Source organism: Mastacembelus armatus, chromosome 10 (genome assembly GCF_900324485.2).
Source record: "Mastacembelus armatus chromosome 10, fMasArm1.2, whole genome shotgun sequence".
Taxonomy (NCBI): Eukaryota; Metazoa; Chordata; class Actinopteri; order Synbranchiformes; family Mastacembelidae; genus Mastacembelus; species Mastacembelus armatus.
The window spans coordinates 13,025,056-13,040,248 of record NC_046642.1 but is presented as its reverse complement, the minus strand read 5'-3'; the positions used below and the strand labels follow the sequence as shown (position 1 = coordinate 13,040,248).

At 45.2% G+C, this 15,193-nt stretch overlaps 1 protein-coding gene across 4 annotated transcripts; it reads right to left on the bottom strand.

Moving 5' to 3' along the window:
* Window positions 1-3,166: 3,166 nt before the first annotated feature.
* Window positions 3,167-11,555, bottom strand: fgf18a (fibroblast growth factor 18a). Of its 4 annotated transcripts, XM_026330010.1 has the most exons (6): window positions 10,649-11,555; window positions 10,014-10,545; window positions 6,511-6,550; window positions 6,208-6,388; window positions 4,463-4,569; window positions 3,167-4,319 (listed from the first exon to the last, which is right to left on the bottom strand). In XM_026330010.1, the coding sequence occupies exons 2-6, from the start codon at window positions 10,043-10,045 to the stop codon at window positions 4,050-4,052; spliced, it is 630 nt and encodes a 209-aa protein (XP_026185795.1). In that variant the 5' UTR covers window positions 10,046-10,545; window positions 10,649-11,555; the 3' UTR covers window positions 3,167-4,049. The 4 variants fall into 4 exon arrangements, with proteins under 4 accessions (XP_026185795.1, XP_026185794.1, XP_026185796.1 ...); XM_026330009.1 differs by having other exon boundaries at window positions 10,014-11,555; XM_026330011.1 differs by having other exon boundaries at window positions 3,167-4,316; window positions 10,014-11,555.
* Window positions 11,556-15,193: the final 3,638 nt, after the last annotated feature.

The window sequence follows — 15,193 nt, the reverse complement described above, 5'->3', positions numbered from 1 at the left end:
GCTGAGGACTGTTAGAAAGTGATGTCATAATATTTTAGAACATTGCATCATCAAAGGTTCTCGGCACCTGGAACCCAGACCTGATGTAGCTGCGTATCTGTGGGTCAGAGGTGGATCTAAGCCTCTGAAAGGAGATATCAACATGGATGGGATGCAGCACTTAGGTAGGTGGTTTGATATATTTTTGTCTCATTGCATTTTGATAGCAGCCCAAAGCTATTTGTAGGAGTCAAACACACACATTGCAAACACTAATTTTGAAGAACTACATTGTGTAACATATTCAAGTGTGTGAGAACAAATTGAAACAAATTTGACGTCAGAGTTTTATAACTGACTTGGTTCATAAGTTTTACTTTTATTTTCACACGCTGAACCCAAACCATCCTGAACGCTATGGACAGTTTATCAGGTTTCAGACTATTTGAAATGGGCACAAATTCACATCCACATTTTGTTTCATTTGTAATTACATTTTATAGTGTGTTACAAATTCACTGCCAACCCTTTTGATCCTATGCACATGTGGCTTTCCAGTGTACAAATACTTATTTTTGTAACTCAGAGTTTACAATTCTGACCTGCAAATGTTAAATTGTATTGTGATGATATTGTCAGAGCTTGGCCAGCAGGTGGGAGTACAAACTCAGCAACCTCCAACAGACTAATCTGCTTATGAAACTTGGCTCTGGCTGTTTGGTGGTTGAGTTTGGAGTCTAAACAACCTGTTACACTAGATCGCATATTCAGCCTCAACTGTGAAGACGTTACGGATGTTTGAAATGATGAAGTGTTGCATTTATAGTGAAGCTCTGACAAGTGTCCATGACTTCTGTAATAGTACCGCTTAGTTAATGTACAGTGTATATCGTAGGAGAAAGAGGGGAGTTGGCCTGCTGGGGGTGATTTTCTATATTTCTGGGTTTAGTTCAGTATAGTAGAATGTTTCAAATTCTGGAAATAAGTTATGCTGGATGGGTTTGTGTTTGGTGGAGCACCATTAGTATATGATGTGTGTATGTGTTGGATATGGGTGTGTGTGCTTCCTCTGGGTCTGTGGGATTTTGGCCCATAATTCCTGCAGCTCTCAGGTCACAGCTTCGTTCTCACGCACATATTTGGCATTCCTTCCCCGACATGATTACCATACACCTTCCACTCTGGGTTTGGCTACGCAGAATATTTCCATCATTCCCGAGTGGAGCTGGAGCAACGTTCCAGAAACTCCAGAACAACTCACCCCACCAACACCACCACCACCCCTGTACTCACTCTTCTTTATCCCACCCCCACACCCTGTTTGCCTCCCACCCCACTGTCTCCTTCTAATACCACCCCCTCCAGCACAGATTCCTTCTGCCTTGCAATAGCAATCCTCTGGTACAACCTTTTTTTTTTTTTTCTTTTTTTTTCCTCTCCTGAGTCAGCTGTTTGTGTCTGCTGGCATGATTGGGTCATTTGGCAGCGACATCTCTTCAGTGACCTCCTGCTAGGATAGGGAAGGAAGGGGAGGGATGTGGGGGAGACAAGAGCAGGATGAGACCAGAAGCAGCTAAGAAACTCTGTCTCACTACTGCCTGTTTCCCTTCCACTGTTCTGCCAGATTCTTCATACTTTATATATTTGTGGTGGAAGTGACGCTTGGTATTTTTTTTTTTGCACAGTAATTAGTCATCAAACATTTTTAGGCTATGTTGTAGTCTATTTGTCATGCAATTTAATGTCTGAGATTTGAGCTTCAGTGGCCACTTCAAACTGACAAGGGCTATGAACACGTGTGAATCTGGTGCCTAAACCTTGTCTCTATTAGAAAGCTAAACCGTGGGAAATACCGAATTACATAGCGTCACAATTACTGTTTGACCTCTCCCATTGAATGACAATCTGCTTTTGACCTTTGATACTTGAACTAATGTTCAAGTACATTAGCGTACATTACCAAATCTCTTATGTAGTTTTCTGATCATTTTAAAGTAATCTTAATGTTGGTTATATTTAACATTCGATTGAACTTGTCTATTTCTCTAGAAAGGTAAAAAAAAAGAAAAAGAAAAAGGAAACAACCTATTATGAGAGTGAGATATAAATAAAAACCTATCCTGTTAGATGCAATTTTCTATAAAAATATTATTGCAATAATGTTGACGCTAATTCAAGTGAGAAGTTATTTAAGATTAAATGATTGAAGAGTAATATCTGTTTTTGGTTGATCCAGTAAAGTAAATCCCTAAAGAATTGATGTAAAGTAAGTAAATTCATGCTGCAAACCCCAAATTTCCATGAATTTGCCCTGCATGCTTATATTAAATTGCCCACAATGGTCTAATAAGACCAATGACATTAAAAGGACAGCAGTATAAACATTAAGGAATTATCTCTGATGGTTGCCAAATTATCACTGTATTGCTTAACTCTAGAATATGCCCAAGAAATGAGCCACCAAGCTCTCATGAAACCAGCAAATGTTTGGCATTTATACTTGATAAATTACTCAAACTCGTAATCGATCATTAAAGTTATTGGAGGATAATGTTTTTGTTAGTGTTTTTGTTCGACCACCAAAGCCAGCAGGCCACATTGTGAAGTGGTGTCTGTGAACTTGAAGAATCCCTCTGTAGTATACTTGTTAACGGAGAAGAAACAGTTTAATGAGGCTGGGAGACAGGAAGTGTTTCTGTAAGGTTTACTGAGTCAAGAAAGGCTGCTGCACACAGAGCTGAAATAAATAAATGAAATAATTTTACCGTAATAATTATAATAACCATCAATAGTAAGATTGCTTATTTAAGGTTTCTGTCTTCTTTTATATATATAATATATATATATATATATATATATATAACTTTCAATAAATTGTTCCCTTTAATATTTTTTTTTCTCCTGTGTGTGTATGCATGAGACTTTGGTTTGTTCCACTGAATGTCCTGGTAGCAGCATTCTGTATCCACGGTTGCGCATGGGAGCATCATCTCCTGGGTCGTTTCTATAGCAATGCTAATAGAGAAGGCATCCTCCCCGTCGTGCTTGCTCCTGCACAAGTCACCCTCTGCGGCTATAATAATCTGAGGATGTTGTGTTCCCGAGGGGTGGAGGAGGAGGAGGAGGAGGGGTGGGAGGCATGGTTGAGGAACCATGGAGAAGGTCTCCAGTTGTCTTTGGTTTGGTCGTTGGTTTTGGTTTGTGGTGATTGGCTGGCTGTTTTTGGTGCAGCTTGGTTTTTTTTTTTTTTTTAATTTATTTATTTTTTTTATACATTCCAGTTCCTAAAGCTTCAGTCCCTGCGGTGAGTTGTCACGGGTTCATGCAGGGACTGGATGGTCCCTTTCCAGAGTCCCTTGTGATCCAGCTTCACTCATGGTTGTTGATGCACTCACTCCCACACAAACAAACACAAACACACACACACACACACACACACACTTACATACATTTCATCTTCGTTCTCTTACAAACATGCGTTTATTCAGTATGTCACTCGCTCCATCATTCCCTCATTCATCCCCCCATTCGTCTAGCAGTCTCACAGGTTCTTGCCGGTTTAGCAGTGAGACTAAGTGCGTCACATGTCAACAGTCCATTATTGGTTCATTTGATCTGTGCAGATCACTCTATCCTTTGTCCATGCTGCCTGTCTTCTCCTTCCTGTTGTCCCTTTAGCTAGAGGCTAAGCACCCACTCTCTTGTTCAGTCAGTCTTCCCCCACCCTGTCTGTACGGTCCCGTTGTGACTCCACACTTGACATTGTCCAGCTGATCCTTGGGCCTCAGACTCACTGTCCTTTAAGTTCCGGGTCAGTATTTCTGGTCTATGAAGGAAACCAGACCGGGTCCGACTGAGCAGCCTCAATGGTCCAGTCGGTCCAGTAACTCAAACAGAGAAATGATCACTACCTCGGGGACTGTAGTGGCAAATTAGTAGGTGCAGAGCTAAACCCCATGAATGATTCATCAAGTTTCCAGGCAGTGTTCGTCCCGACGCAGGGAACGCGTTCAGGTGACTGGGTCAAGGCTTTTGGATGACAAGACAGTGGGTGCTAGCGTTAGCCACTACTAGCGGGGCCCAGTCGCACGCACTTTCTTTCGCTTGCTGACTGTGGTGAATCGGAACGGGGTGGTGAGGTCGGGCTGCCCCCCGGGCGGGAAGCGTTTCATGAAGTGTACGTCTTGCTGGTTGGGGAGCGTGTGGGGGCCGCGGCGAGGACGCCCTCTTTTAGTGAAGCCCACGTACCAGCCCGTGTAGCGCGCCGACATCAGAGCCGTGTAGTGGTTTTCCAGAACCTTTTCCACAAAGACGCAGTCGGCGCTTCGATTATTGGCCTTCTGAGAGAGCAGAGAAACCACAGGTATATATACACACACACACACACACACACACGTGCACAAAGAGAGGTTGGTCAGGAAAATGTAAGGTTGTAAGATGTTATTTTAGCTGTCTGTGAAAAATAATAATAAAAAGGTCTCACCTTTCCTACCAGCTTTCCACGGCGGTTCATGCACAGGTAGAAATTGGTTTCTTTTCCCCGGATTCTCACCTGGCTGCCAAAGGTATCGGCCTCCACTACGAGCTGGGCTTGTGAAGGGACAGACGGAGGGACAGACAGACATTAGAGCCACAGGCAATAAAGAGAAACACGGTGTGTTGCGTTTAAAGACTTTCACAAATGTAAGGGTGTAAAAAAAAAAAAAAAAAAAGCTTAGGGTAACCCACATTTATAGCTCATTCCGTTTCCACAACCAAACATACAACCAACCAGACCCGATGCAGAGGAGCGTGACACTAATTACATAGATTACCAGCCGCAATTTAAATCAGATGTGGCTTTTTAAACCAGATAAGGCATTCGGTGTTTTGGGATTCACAGTTCGCAGTTAAAAAGTGCTGATAAATCACAGACAGATGTAAATGTCTCTGGCTGGACAGATGGTTGTCAGATAAGCCCGGTCACACACATGGATGTGAGGCTGCCGAAATGGGCCTCGTAAAACAGATAACAGCCAAGAGTAGATGGATCACGGTGGGCCGCGCTTTACGGAGTGCCCGAGAACACACAGACTGAGCATCTGCGATACTGTTGTTTTAGGGTGCGCGCACGTGTGCGTGCGTGACCGTCCTCCCAGGCAACGCTGCTGCTTCACTAACTGCACATCTTCAGAGAGCGCTTGTGCCTGTTTAAAAATAAATCCTTAAAATGGTTCCTACATGACCTCAGTCAACAAAGGGGTCAAGAGAAATCAATACCTCCCTCCCTCTTAACCTCTTCGTCTCTCTTCCCCCAACTCTCCTCTCGTCTCCCTTCTGCTCTTTTGTTTCACGCTTAGACCTTCATGCATCCGCCTCTTTTTTTCTGTCTTTCTTTCTTTTTTTTTTTGCTTTACTAAACTCATCTGATCCCTGTGCTCTTGGTTGCCCTGTGTAACACCATGTTGCCTTAGCTTGCCATGTTGTTTTGCATCCGCCAAGGGGTGTTTATCATCAAACAGGATGACCTTTGCATCTGTAATGCTGCATGAAGAGCAGCCTGATGTCTTTGTGAGTGCAGGGGATGTGCAGCATGGGGCCACCACACAGACAGAAATGTGAACTCTAGCTTTATGGCTCGGCTTTTCTCTGCCCATTGATTGTGTGCGGGCTTTAAGAATCGGTTAGACATCATTACGGACAGAGAAGGTGGAGGAGGAGGGTGGGGAGGAAGAGGGGGATGGACAGAAGGAGCATTGGAGGATGGAGGGAGGGCGAGGAAGCCTGCTGTTTTAAATCCAAGGGAGACAACAGGGAGGATGAGAAATCAATGAAGGGATCAATAAAGGAGATGAGTTTCTAACGCTCGGTCCGACACTCTACCTGCTAGGCTTCTCCCTCTAACTCACTAACACCTTCTCTCCATCTTTCCTTGCTCTCTTGTGAATCATTGAGTCAGCAGCCAGTCGATGAGAGCTTTGTACTCTGAAGACAAGCTTCACTACCCCTCTGCCAAAGCCTGGGGAGGCATGTGTGTGCGTGTGCTTTTGTGAGTGTGTTGCATTCTGTTTCCATTCATGCATGCACTTGGTCAACCTTTAAGCCTTTGTACTTGCAGCCGTTAGTTGGTGTGTGTGTGTGTGTGTGTGTGTGTGTGTGTGTGTGTACGCGAGTAACCATCCAACTGTGCATACACACACATTAACCGAAGTGTTTGCCTGCTTTCTCCTGTGTTTGTGTGTGTCTTACCATATTTGTCTCCGTCTTCTCCTCGGGCGCTGATTTTGCGTCCCAGCACCTGGACATGTTTGCCACTGGTGCGGCTGTAGAGCTGGTACACCCGGTGGTGTCGTCGACTCATGGTGTCTCGCACCTGCGTCTGGTTCTCCACATGCACGCTGAAGTTTACCCCATCCACACCAAGTACCTGCTGGAAACGCACACACCCAGAGGTTTGCATACACGTACGCACAGAGAGAGCCATGAACAGGCTTCATTTAAATTGTCTTTCATACTGCTCAGTCACTCTGTGTCATGCATGCACATTCTCACCTGTAATGGATTGCACATCACAAGCAACATCTGGATACATCTGGAAGAAGTAGAAACAGATGAGTTTAGAAATGTGTCAGCAGGATTTTAATGATGGAAAAGTCAGGTGTGACAATAATTTTCATCTCTTTTTTCTCTTAACCTTCTGTTCCACATTGATTTTCCTTATTGGGTGATTACTCACACTGCTGGGTGTGCAGCTGGCACAGTGACTTGACATACAGACAGGCGGATGTCCAAGGATTAGCAGACAGACAACACCCAGAGCAGTGTTTATAGTAATGCTACCAGCTTTCTGGCAAACCCACCTTCTGACCCATCTGTGACTTTCGCCACACAAAAATCTGGCCTCCAAATGACCTGATTTGGACTGTGCTGAAATGGCAAACATGCCGAGACAACTAGAACATGTTTTGGTTGGGGCATCTAAGGGAATGGACTAGCTTATTTGGCTGCTCTGCATATGTAGACAGCTGGGCTGGACTACAGGTGTACACTCACACTGTGATGTGGCTTTGGAGAGTGGCAGACTGCGGTTACATTTAGAGATGCTATGAATAATTGAGAACATGAGGTACCAAAACTTATGGAAAGATGATTTAGGGAGAAATAAACTGGTGAGCACTAATTGCGTAGCATTCAGAATTAATGTGCTTAATCCATTTGAAAACATTTTTTAAAAAAATCTAATTTATTATTACTTATCATTCTATTTGAACCTTAAATTTATGACATTGATGATTATAACAGCTCATTACAGTTACAATTAAAATTCCTCTGACTTTATCGCATTGCTTAATTGAAGTGAAGACCTTGACCTTGGATGTATCAAATGTTATTTACAGCTTTAGTAAGGGAGGGATTGTGTTGCGCAAATCTATTCTGGCAGTCCTTGAACTGCTCTGAATTAGTGGCTGAAGACTTGATGAAGTTCAGAACTACATGTGTGGGCTGAAAAGCATTTCTCTGAATTTTGTCTTTCCCCAACTCATCTTCTGCTATCTCTCTCTCTCTCTCTCTCTCTCTCTCTCTCTCTCTCACACACACACACTCTTTCTCTGCTCCACTTTCCTCCTCTGACTTGTTGTCCTCCCCTATCTCTCCCTTACCTTATCACACCCTCTCTGTCCTCTCTACCTTTTTCCTTTCGTTCCCTGCCTCCCTTCTTCCTTTATGTTTGGGGTTAGCGAGGGTGACTCCTCCACACCGTCATGGGCATGCAAACAGATGTGCAGATGTGTGCGGGGTGTAAGTGCGTGTACAGGAGGAGCAGGCAGCTGACAGCTGGGCCAAAGCAAAGACATACGTGCTGCTGAGAGAGGGAGATAGCGAGAGAGGAGGACCGAGAGGTACACAAAGGGATAGAAAGGAAGCAGGACAGAGGAAGGTGATGTAAGAATAAATATGAAGAGAGAGATGAAGCTAGAGAAGGCTGATGGAGAATAAAATCAGTCAGATAAAATCAGGGCAGATGCACAGATGTGAGCCAAAGGAGAAAGGGTCAAAAACGACTAAGGTTACGTCTCAAAGGATGGAGAAGAGAATGTGGCAAAATGAGAGACAGTAGTGTAACCACAGTGTGGTCTGGCATGAGAAGTAGACAAAAAGACAAATAATGGGAAAGAGGAGGAAGGGGGTTCAACTCATGCACATCATAACACATGTTACTGCCTCCTGACTCATACACACACGTATACCATCACACGCCTCTTGTTTCCTTTCTCTTTTCCCTTCTCTTTTTCAACATTTCTTTCCCATGGCTGGTGTGTTGGCCCCTGAGTTGTTCTAATAGATGCAGACATCCTGGGCAATGCAGAGTTTTGGCCCTCACTTTTTTGCCTGTGCAGCCGAAAAAAAACCCCGAGCGCCTGTGCATTGTGAGGACTCTCAGCTGTTAAAACATTATGGCTGCACTGCCGCCGAGGACACTGCAGGAAAAGTGCCTCAGCAATGGATTCCCCCACTCCCACAAAAACCACAGACACTCCATATTATGCCAGCCGCATAGAGAAAGAGAAGCAGAGGGGAGAGAAGGAGACAGGATTGGTCTGGGGTGGGGGAGGGATGAGAAAAAGAGAGAATAAGGGAGAGCAGAGTAAAAATCGAGGAGAGTAAAGACAGAAGGAGGTATGGAGAGAGGGAAAGCCCGGTGCGCCTTGGCCGGCTGCCAAAACAAGCAAGGGTCTGACATCATAAACCTGCGTCCCAGCAGAACTACCATATGGAGGCTGCGGTTAGACTAGCAGGCCTCAGCACCGAGGACTGGGCATCAGTGTGTAGTAAGAGTGGTCGGCCTGGTGGGACTCAGCACAGAGCAGTGGTTTTCAGTTGTGTGTAGCAGTGGTTAGCGTGGTAGGCCAGCATCGGAGCAGCAGGCTTCGGCACGGTGCAAGAATTTCAGCTGTTCAGCAGTGGGCCTCAGTGAAGAATAGTGGTTAGGCTAGTGGGTGTGTGAGTGGTAGCAGCAGACAGCCTAGAATGGAGCAACGATTAGAGAAGAAGAAAGCCTCAACATGGAGATGTGGCTTTAGGAGAAGAGCAGTAACAGATTGTTGTGGCTAAAGGCCCTTGGCTTTGCTCACTGGCTGGAGACTTATGATCAAATTGGTAAAACAGCATGTGGATGAAGTAAAGTGGCTGTGGTAAAACTGATAGGCATGAAGGAAATGAATGGAGAGATGATTGGCTCTGGTAGACCTAAACTGGAACCAGCAGACTAAACAGTGAGACTGCTTCTCCTGTGATACTGCCAGGGGCACCATCATTCATCAGTTATTAATTCATACTTTTTTTTTTTTTTATCTGAGCAAGTATCTGAGGAAAACAGGGTAAAGGCAAGACATGAAGATGGATGTGTGCAGTTAGGTGGGTAAGTGGAGAGTGTGCAGGGGACACGGATGAAAACAGAAAATCAGACAACAGCAGCAGCAGCACACACCCTGTCCAGGTTGTGTGAGGAGGAATGAGAAGTAGCTGGAGATGACTGCCATCTGGGAGAAGTACAGCTGACACAAAGAAAGAAAAATAAATCCCTTTGCTTAAAAAAAAAAAAAGACACACATCATATGGGCAAACTCAAGCCCCCTGAGTCTGTATCCTGCTCCCTTAAGTTTGCTCTTGGCACTTTATCATTTTCCTATCCCACTAGATAAAGCTTGGGTTATTTGACTCAAATTCTGAAATATTTTCAATAGGGGAAAAAAAGCATTTTCTTAGCGGTCCCTGAAGTAAACGCAGATGTGATGGAGATGTTTATGGCAGGTTTTATGAGTAACACAGCCCCGACTCTGACCCAGTGACCCTGAACTGTCAAGCAATCAAAACAGGCCCTTCCACGGCATGTTTTCTAGGGGGGAATGATGAGGAGTGATGTAATTGTTAGACACTGCAACCTTCCCTTCCATCATCTTCATCTGTGGCTGTCATGAAATAGTTAAAACAGCTGAGGAACGAGTGGATAAATAAGATTCTTAAATGATGAAATGAAAAAGAGAGTGACTTACAAGACGGTCAGCGTGGAAAGAAGGGGCCACATTGCTTCCCCCCTCCACTATGGAACTTGGCCCAGAGACAGTCTCCTCGCTCGGTCTGAGCCAGTCCGACAGTCCGGAGAGTTCACCTCTGTGGTTTGAATCTGCAGGGTGTTGTGCACATTCAAAGAGTCAGCGGACACTCCAGTTGGCATCGGCGGCGGTGTGTCCCGGTTCTCCCGGCGTGGGTAGATGTGCGGGCACGGGCAAGGTGGGGTGTGAGGCCAGGGTAACTGTGCCACTGTGACCGCCGGGCAACCTCTAACAGCTGTCCAGACCGGAGGAGACGCGGATGGGCGGGGGAGCAAAGGGTTAGGGCTTTAAATACTGCGCGTCTCCGGCAAGGAGAGGAACAGGTGAAAGCGCGCTCACGCGTCACAGATAACTCCAATCGACCTTATTGACCCTTAGAGTGTTGCTCGGCCTTCTACACGGATGCGTAATCTTCTGCGTAATCCAGTGCGTAACGTTTCAGCACAACAGCTACTGGTCTCCAAATTAAATTCTGCAGTACATGAGATGACAAAAAAAGTGATAGAGTGTTTTCCCAGTTGTAGGCAGCTTTAGTCCCAGCAGGACACAGTCAGGAGCTGGTGGAGGTGGACTACCTGGGCTGGCTGATGAGGCAAACGGCGAGCTGGAGATGGTGGCTCTAAGGGCGCAGGGTATTGCAAGGCAGCCTCGGTCATGTCTGCGCCCCCACGCTGGTTTAACGGGTCTATGGCTATCAGGTGATAGGGTCCCGCAGCGGTCCAGCTCAGAGAGGTATATGGAGAGTGCTGAATGAGAATGGGAGGGGATAATAAAAAGGGAAAGAAAGACGAGGAAGGGAGGGAGGGGTGGCTGGAGAGGATGGGAACAGCTGTGACTGGGTGGCGAACTCAGCCACCCGCGACACAGCAAGGAAATGACAACCGCACTTTGCACCTGATTTTTCGGACTTCCCCGCTCGCCTCAGCCGCTGGTTACCGCCTGGCTGCAGTAATCCTCCCTGCGCCCTCTCGACACGATACCAGCCAAAACACAGCACGATGACATCACCTCTAAAATGTTTGAAGGGGGGAAATGCAATCCGATCTTTTTATTTATTTTTTTAAACCTAGAAAGTTTAAGCAGTTTCTCTGAAGGGGGAAAACAGAAAGTCTCCTCGTTCCGAGAAAAAAAAACGAACTCCACTGTGCAGGAGGAGAGGAGTCGAGCTCGGCAGTTTCTGAAGCAATAAAAGTTAAAACAGTCGCACTGGAAACGTGTTTACACCAAATCACGCTGACAGATCGACTCCTAGTCCAGGACCTGCACCGTCCCTCTTCTCCTTATATCTGCCTCCCTGTTTTCATTCAGACACCAGAGGAGAAAACGCAAGAGAGAGCGCAAAAAAACCCAGCCGTGCGTTTTTATCCACTTCACTGGTAGTATGCAGATGCTTTTCCCTTTCAAAAAATTCCAAGGTTTCCTTCCATTAAAAGCTGGTCTTTTAGGGGGGCTGCACAGGAGAGGCGCGTCGGCAGGCACAGACCTCACTCCAAGAAAAACCAGAACAAGATTTTAACAGACGCGGATCAATCCTCCCTCCCTCCTCGCCTCTCTTCACTCCCTCCCACCTCTCTCTCTCTCTCTCTCTCTCTCTTTCTCTTTCTTCCTTCCTCACACACACGCACATGCACACTTATTGGATCAAAATAGGATTAGTCAGTCGCAATGCGATGCCGACCAAACTTACACTGCAAAAATATCCATTTTAACAAGTGTTCCGTTCTATGCGAAAAAACATCTGGTAATGAGGTGAGATAATTTCACGTGTTTACAATGAACACCAACTTGTTTATATATAGACAGCAGTATATGTATGTCTATCTATATATATATATATATATATATATATATATGCTGGCAATTTTCTTTTTGGACCTATTGTCTGCGTTATTCTGTTTTGTTCCAACTAATATTTCTTTGTGGAAATTACAGAAACAAGTAAAATACAGTGGAAACAATTACAGTGATGTCATGCGATCGGGAGTATTTCACTTGTTTAAAAAAATAAAATATGAAAGAAAAAAAGTGCATTTCCGTATAAATAAATTGAGTTTTTGCATGCATAAAGTGAAAAACCTTCTCCATTTCTTAAAAAAAAAAAGTCTTCAAGAAACAAAAACACCTGCCTCCTAAGCGGACTCGGTTATCTTCCCTGAAGATAACCTCACCCCTGCAGCCTCAGTGGCCCCGGACTCAGGATGGAGGGTGGGAGGGCAGTACTCTCGCTCTCTCTCTCTCTCTCTCTCTCTCTCTCTCTCTCTCTCTCTCTCTCTCTCTCTCTCTCACACACACACACACACACACCCTTCAGAGCCGCGCTTTCAAGTGATGTATTTTGACTCCCCATTTCATAACTTTTAAGTTAAACCTTAACAGGGAAAAATGAAACGGAGAATGAGAGACAGTCGGGAGGGCGGTATGTAAGCATGGACACAGATCCAAAACGAACATTTCTCAGGGATTTCGGCAGCAACGCCCGCTCTGCGCTCCCAAAACTCCCTCTCACCGCCGCACAACCGCAGACGGTCAGCCAAGCCAACACAACACTCCTGCCATACCTTTCATTCACACACACACACACACACACACACACACACACACACACCAGCGAACAGAGAGAAAAAGAATAGAGGGAAAGAGAGAAATTTGTGTGTGTGTGTGTGTGTGTGTGTGTGTGTGTGTGTGTGTGTTTAACTAATAGAAGTGGGAGGGGGTTGGCCTCATACATCAGGGACAGTTATCTTGGCTCCAAATGTAGGCTTATTCTTTTCAACATTGTACTTTCAAATCTCTCTCTCTTTCTCACTCACTCACACACACACACACACACACACACACACACATAAACAGTCTTCTGCGACTGAACAGGGTTGAGCTGGGCTGGGTAAGGGTACTGTGGTTGAATGCCTTTCCAGTCATGCTCCATAGACAAACCTCTGGCCTTCTTTCCTACTACTGGCTCTCTCCGTCTTTGCACCTGTGTCTGGGTGCTTTTTTGCTGCTCACCGCACTGCTGCAAGGGACACAAGTGTAAATGTTGTGGAGCGGGATTTGAACCACATTCCGGTGATGAGGTATGAGCCCATCTGGGCTTAAGAGTACCAGATGGACTCAGAAAAGAGACTGTACAAAATCTCAGTGCAATGGCAGAGTATGAAATAACAGTTCCAGCTCCAACTCCATTTACATACTGTGCAAAAGAGCCCAATTTACCAGTAGATGCAGATTTGTAGATAGCATACAGTTTCCAACAGGGTCCTGATGCTGAGATGGTCCAACTCCCACTGTAAATTCAGATTCTTCTGAGAAACAAGTTAGTGTATCTAGCTCACCAGTAAGAAATCACTGCAATGTGGTAAGAAAATCACATTGAGGTGCACAACAACAAAACAAAGGTCAAATAAAAGACAATTCACTAGAAGTCATAGCTATACCAAGTAACCAAATCTTTTCATTGTTGTCTGTAACTGAATGTTACCTGGATTTGAAATGAGAAACATTTATTGTTAGCCTCAAAATAGGAAAGAGTTAAGAAAAAGTGACATAAAACAAAAAAGGGCTGTTCTTTCTCTTTCTCCTTCTGTCACACAACTCTTTCATTCATTTTCTGTCCTAGCTATCCATCATTTTAATCTCCCCGGCTGGTTATCTGCTCGCTCTGTTCCTCCCTCAGTTTGCAACCAGTGTATTGATTGCTCATGTCTTTGCCTCTGCAGCTCCTACCTATTGATCCTTAGCTAACACACACACACACGCACAAACCTGATGCACCCACATCCTCACATACATGTATGTCCTCTTTGCGTTTCACCACTCTCAAAAACCATCCTACAAATCAGCTACACACATTATTCTTAAATGCACATGTGCATGGACTCACATGCTCATGAAGACACACACACATATTTTTTTTGCTGCTGTGTTGAATAGACTTGGCATTGATGGACGTTGTGCCTTTGTGCTCCTCTCTCGACTCATTAAAGTGAATGAGCGCAGTTTGTGTGTGTGTGTGTGTGTGTGTTTGGGGCCCTCTAGCTGCTGTAGGTCTGGGCCTGGCAGTTCTCTCTCTCCGTCTCTCTGTCTGTCTCTCTCTCTCTCTTTCTGACTGGGCCTTCAGGCTTCGTCATCTAGGGAGCATGGTCAATATGGCCATTCTGTCTAGCAATTAACATCGATCAGTGCTTGTCAATACCATCAGCACCCAGACAAAGACCCAGGGTGCATTGCGTGCGCTTGCCCTTTCCCTATCACAGTCCAACAAATCCCCAAACAGCACTCTCATTATATGAGGGCATACTGGCCTGACCCCAAGGTCAGCATGGAGGAGAGCCACGGTGTGCTGGACTCTATGTTATGGGTGACTGGAGTTGAACCTAATGCAGGGCTCAGTGTTCAGAGCCGCAGGCCAGTTGTTGACTCATTATGACAGTTGTGTGTGTGTGTGTGTGTGTGTGTGCGTGTGTGTGCGTGTGTGTGTGTGTGTGTGAAGGTATGAGTGAAGTGTCAAGTCTTGATATGCCTTGGTCTGGATGTAGTCAAAGACAAGTTCAGCAGACAGGCGATATCATCCCCCTGCTGTGTACTCTAAAGTGTTAGACACTTTGAAAACTTTGACTGGTATAAATGTAATCCATCATTCTGGTGACACACTGTGCAGATTTGGAGTTTTGAGAAGTGTTAAGTACAGTGGATTGTGTCCAATTAGCTTTGTCTATAAGGAATGGGCTGTATATCTTTGGATGGGAGGAGAAAGCAGGCAGGCAGGCCTGTGTGTATATGGGATCTCTCTGCAGGGAGAGAGAGCCTTGTGGCTTTGATTAATACCTGCAGACATGGACCTTAAACTTCACTTCAGATGTTGAGATGTCAGCCTAACATTGGTTTCTGGGATAGATATTCCTACTCTGTTAATCATGGGCCAAGTTTAAACTGTTCCCCAATGTGTAAAGGCATAAGACACTTAATAAAGACCCTTTGATGACAGGGGGCCCATGCAAAGTCAAGGAATGTGTACAGTGTGCCGGGCTTTGAAATAAGAACCTGTTTGCCACTTGTCTGCGTCTATGAGATGAGAGAATCGACAGCTGCAGCTAAGCAAGAGCAGGGATTAATTAGTGGAG

Excerpts from the sequence above, each read along its gene's own strand:
- fgf18a (XM_026330009.1), bottom strand. The coding sequence starts at position 10,045 with ATGTGGCCCCTTCTTTCCACGCTGACCGTCTT. Across the intron at positions 6,551-10,013 it reads CTTTCCACGCTGACCGTCTT|ATGTATCCAGATGTTGCTTG; the intron begins GTAAGTCACTCT and ends TACTTCTTCCAG. Across the intron at positions 6,389-6,510 it reads TGATGTGCAATCCATTACAG|CAGGTACTTGGTGTGGATGG; the intron begins GTGAGAATGTGC and ends GTGCGTTTCCAG.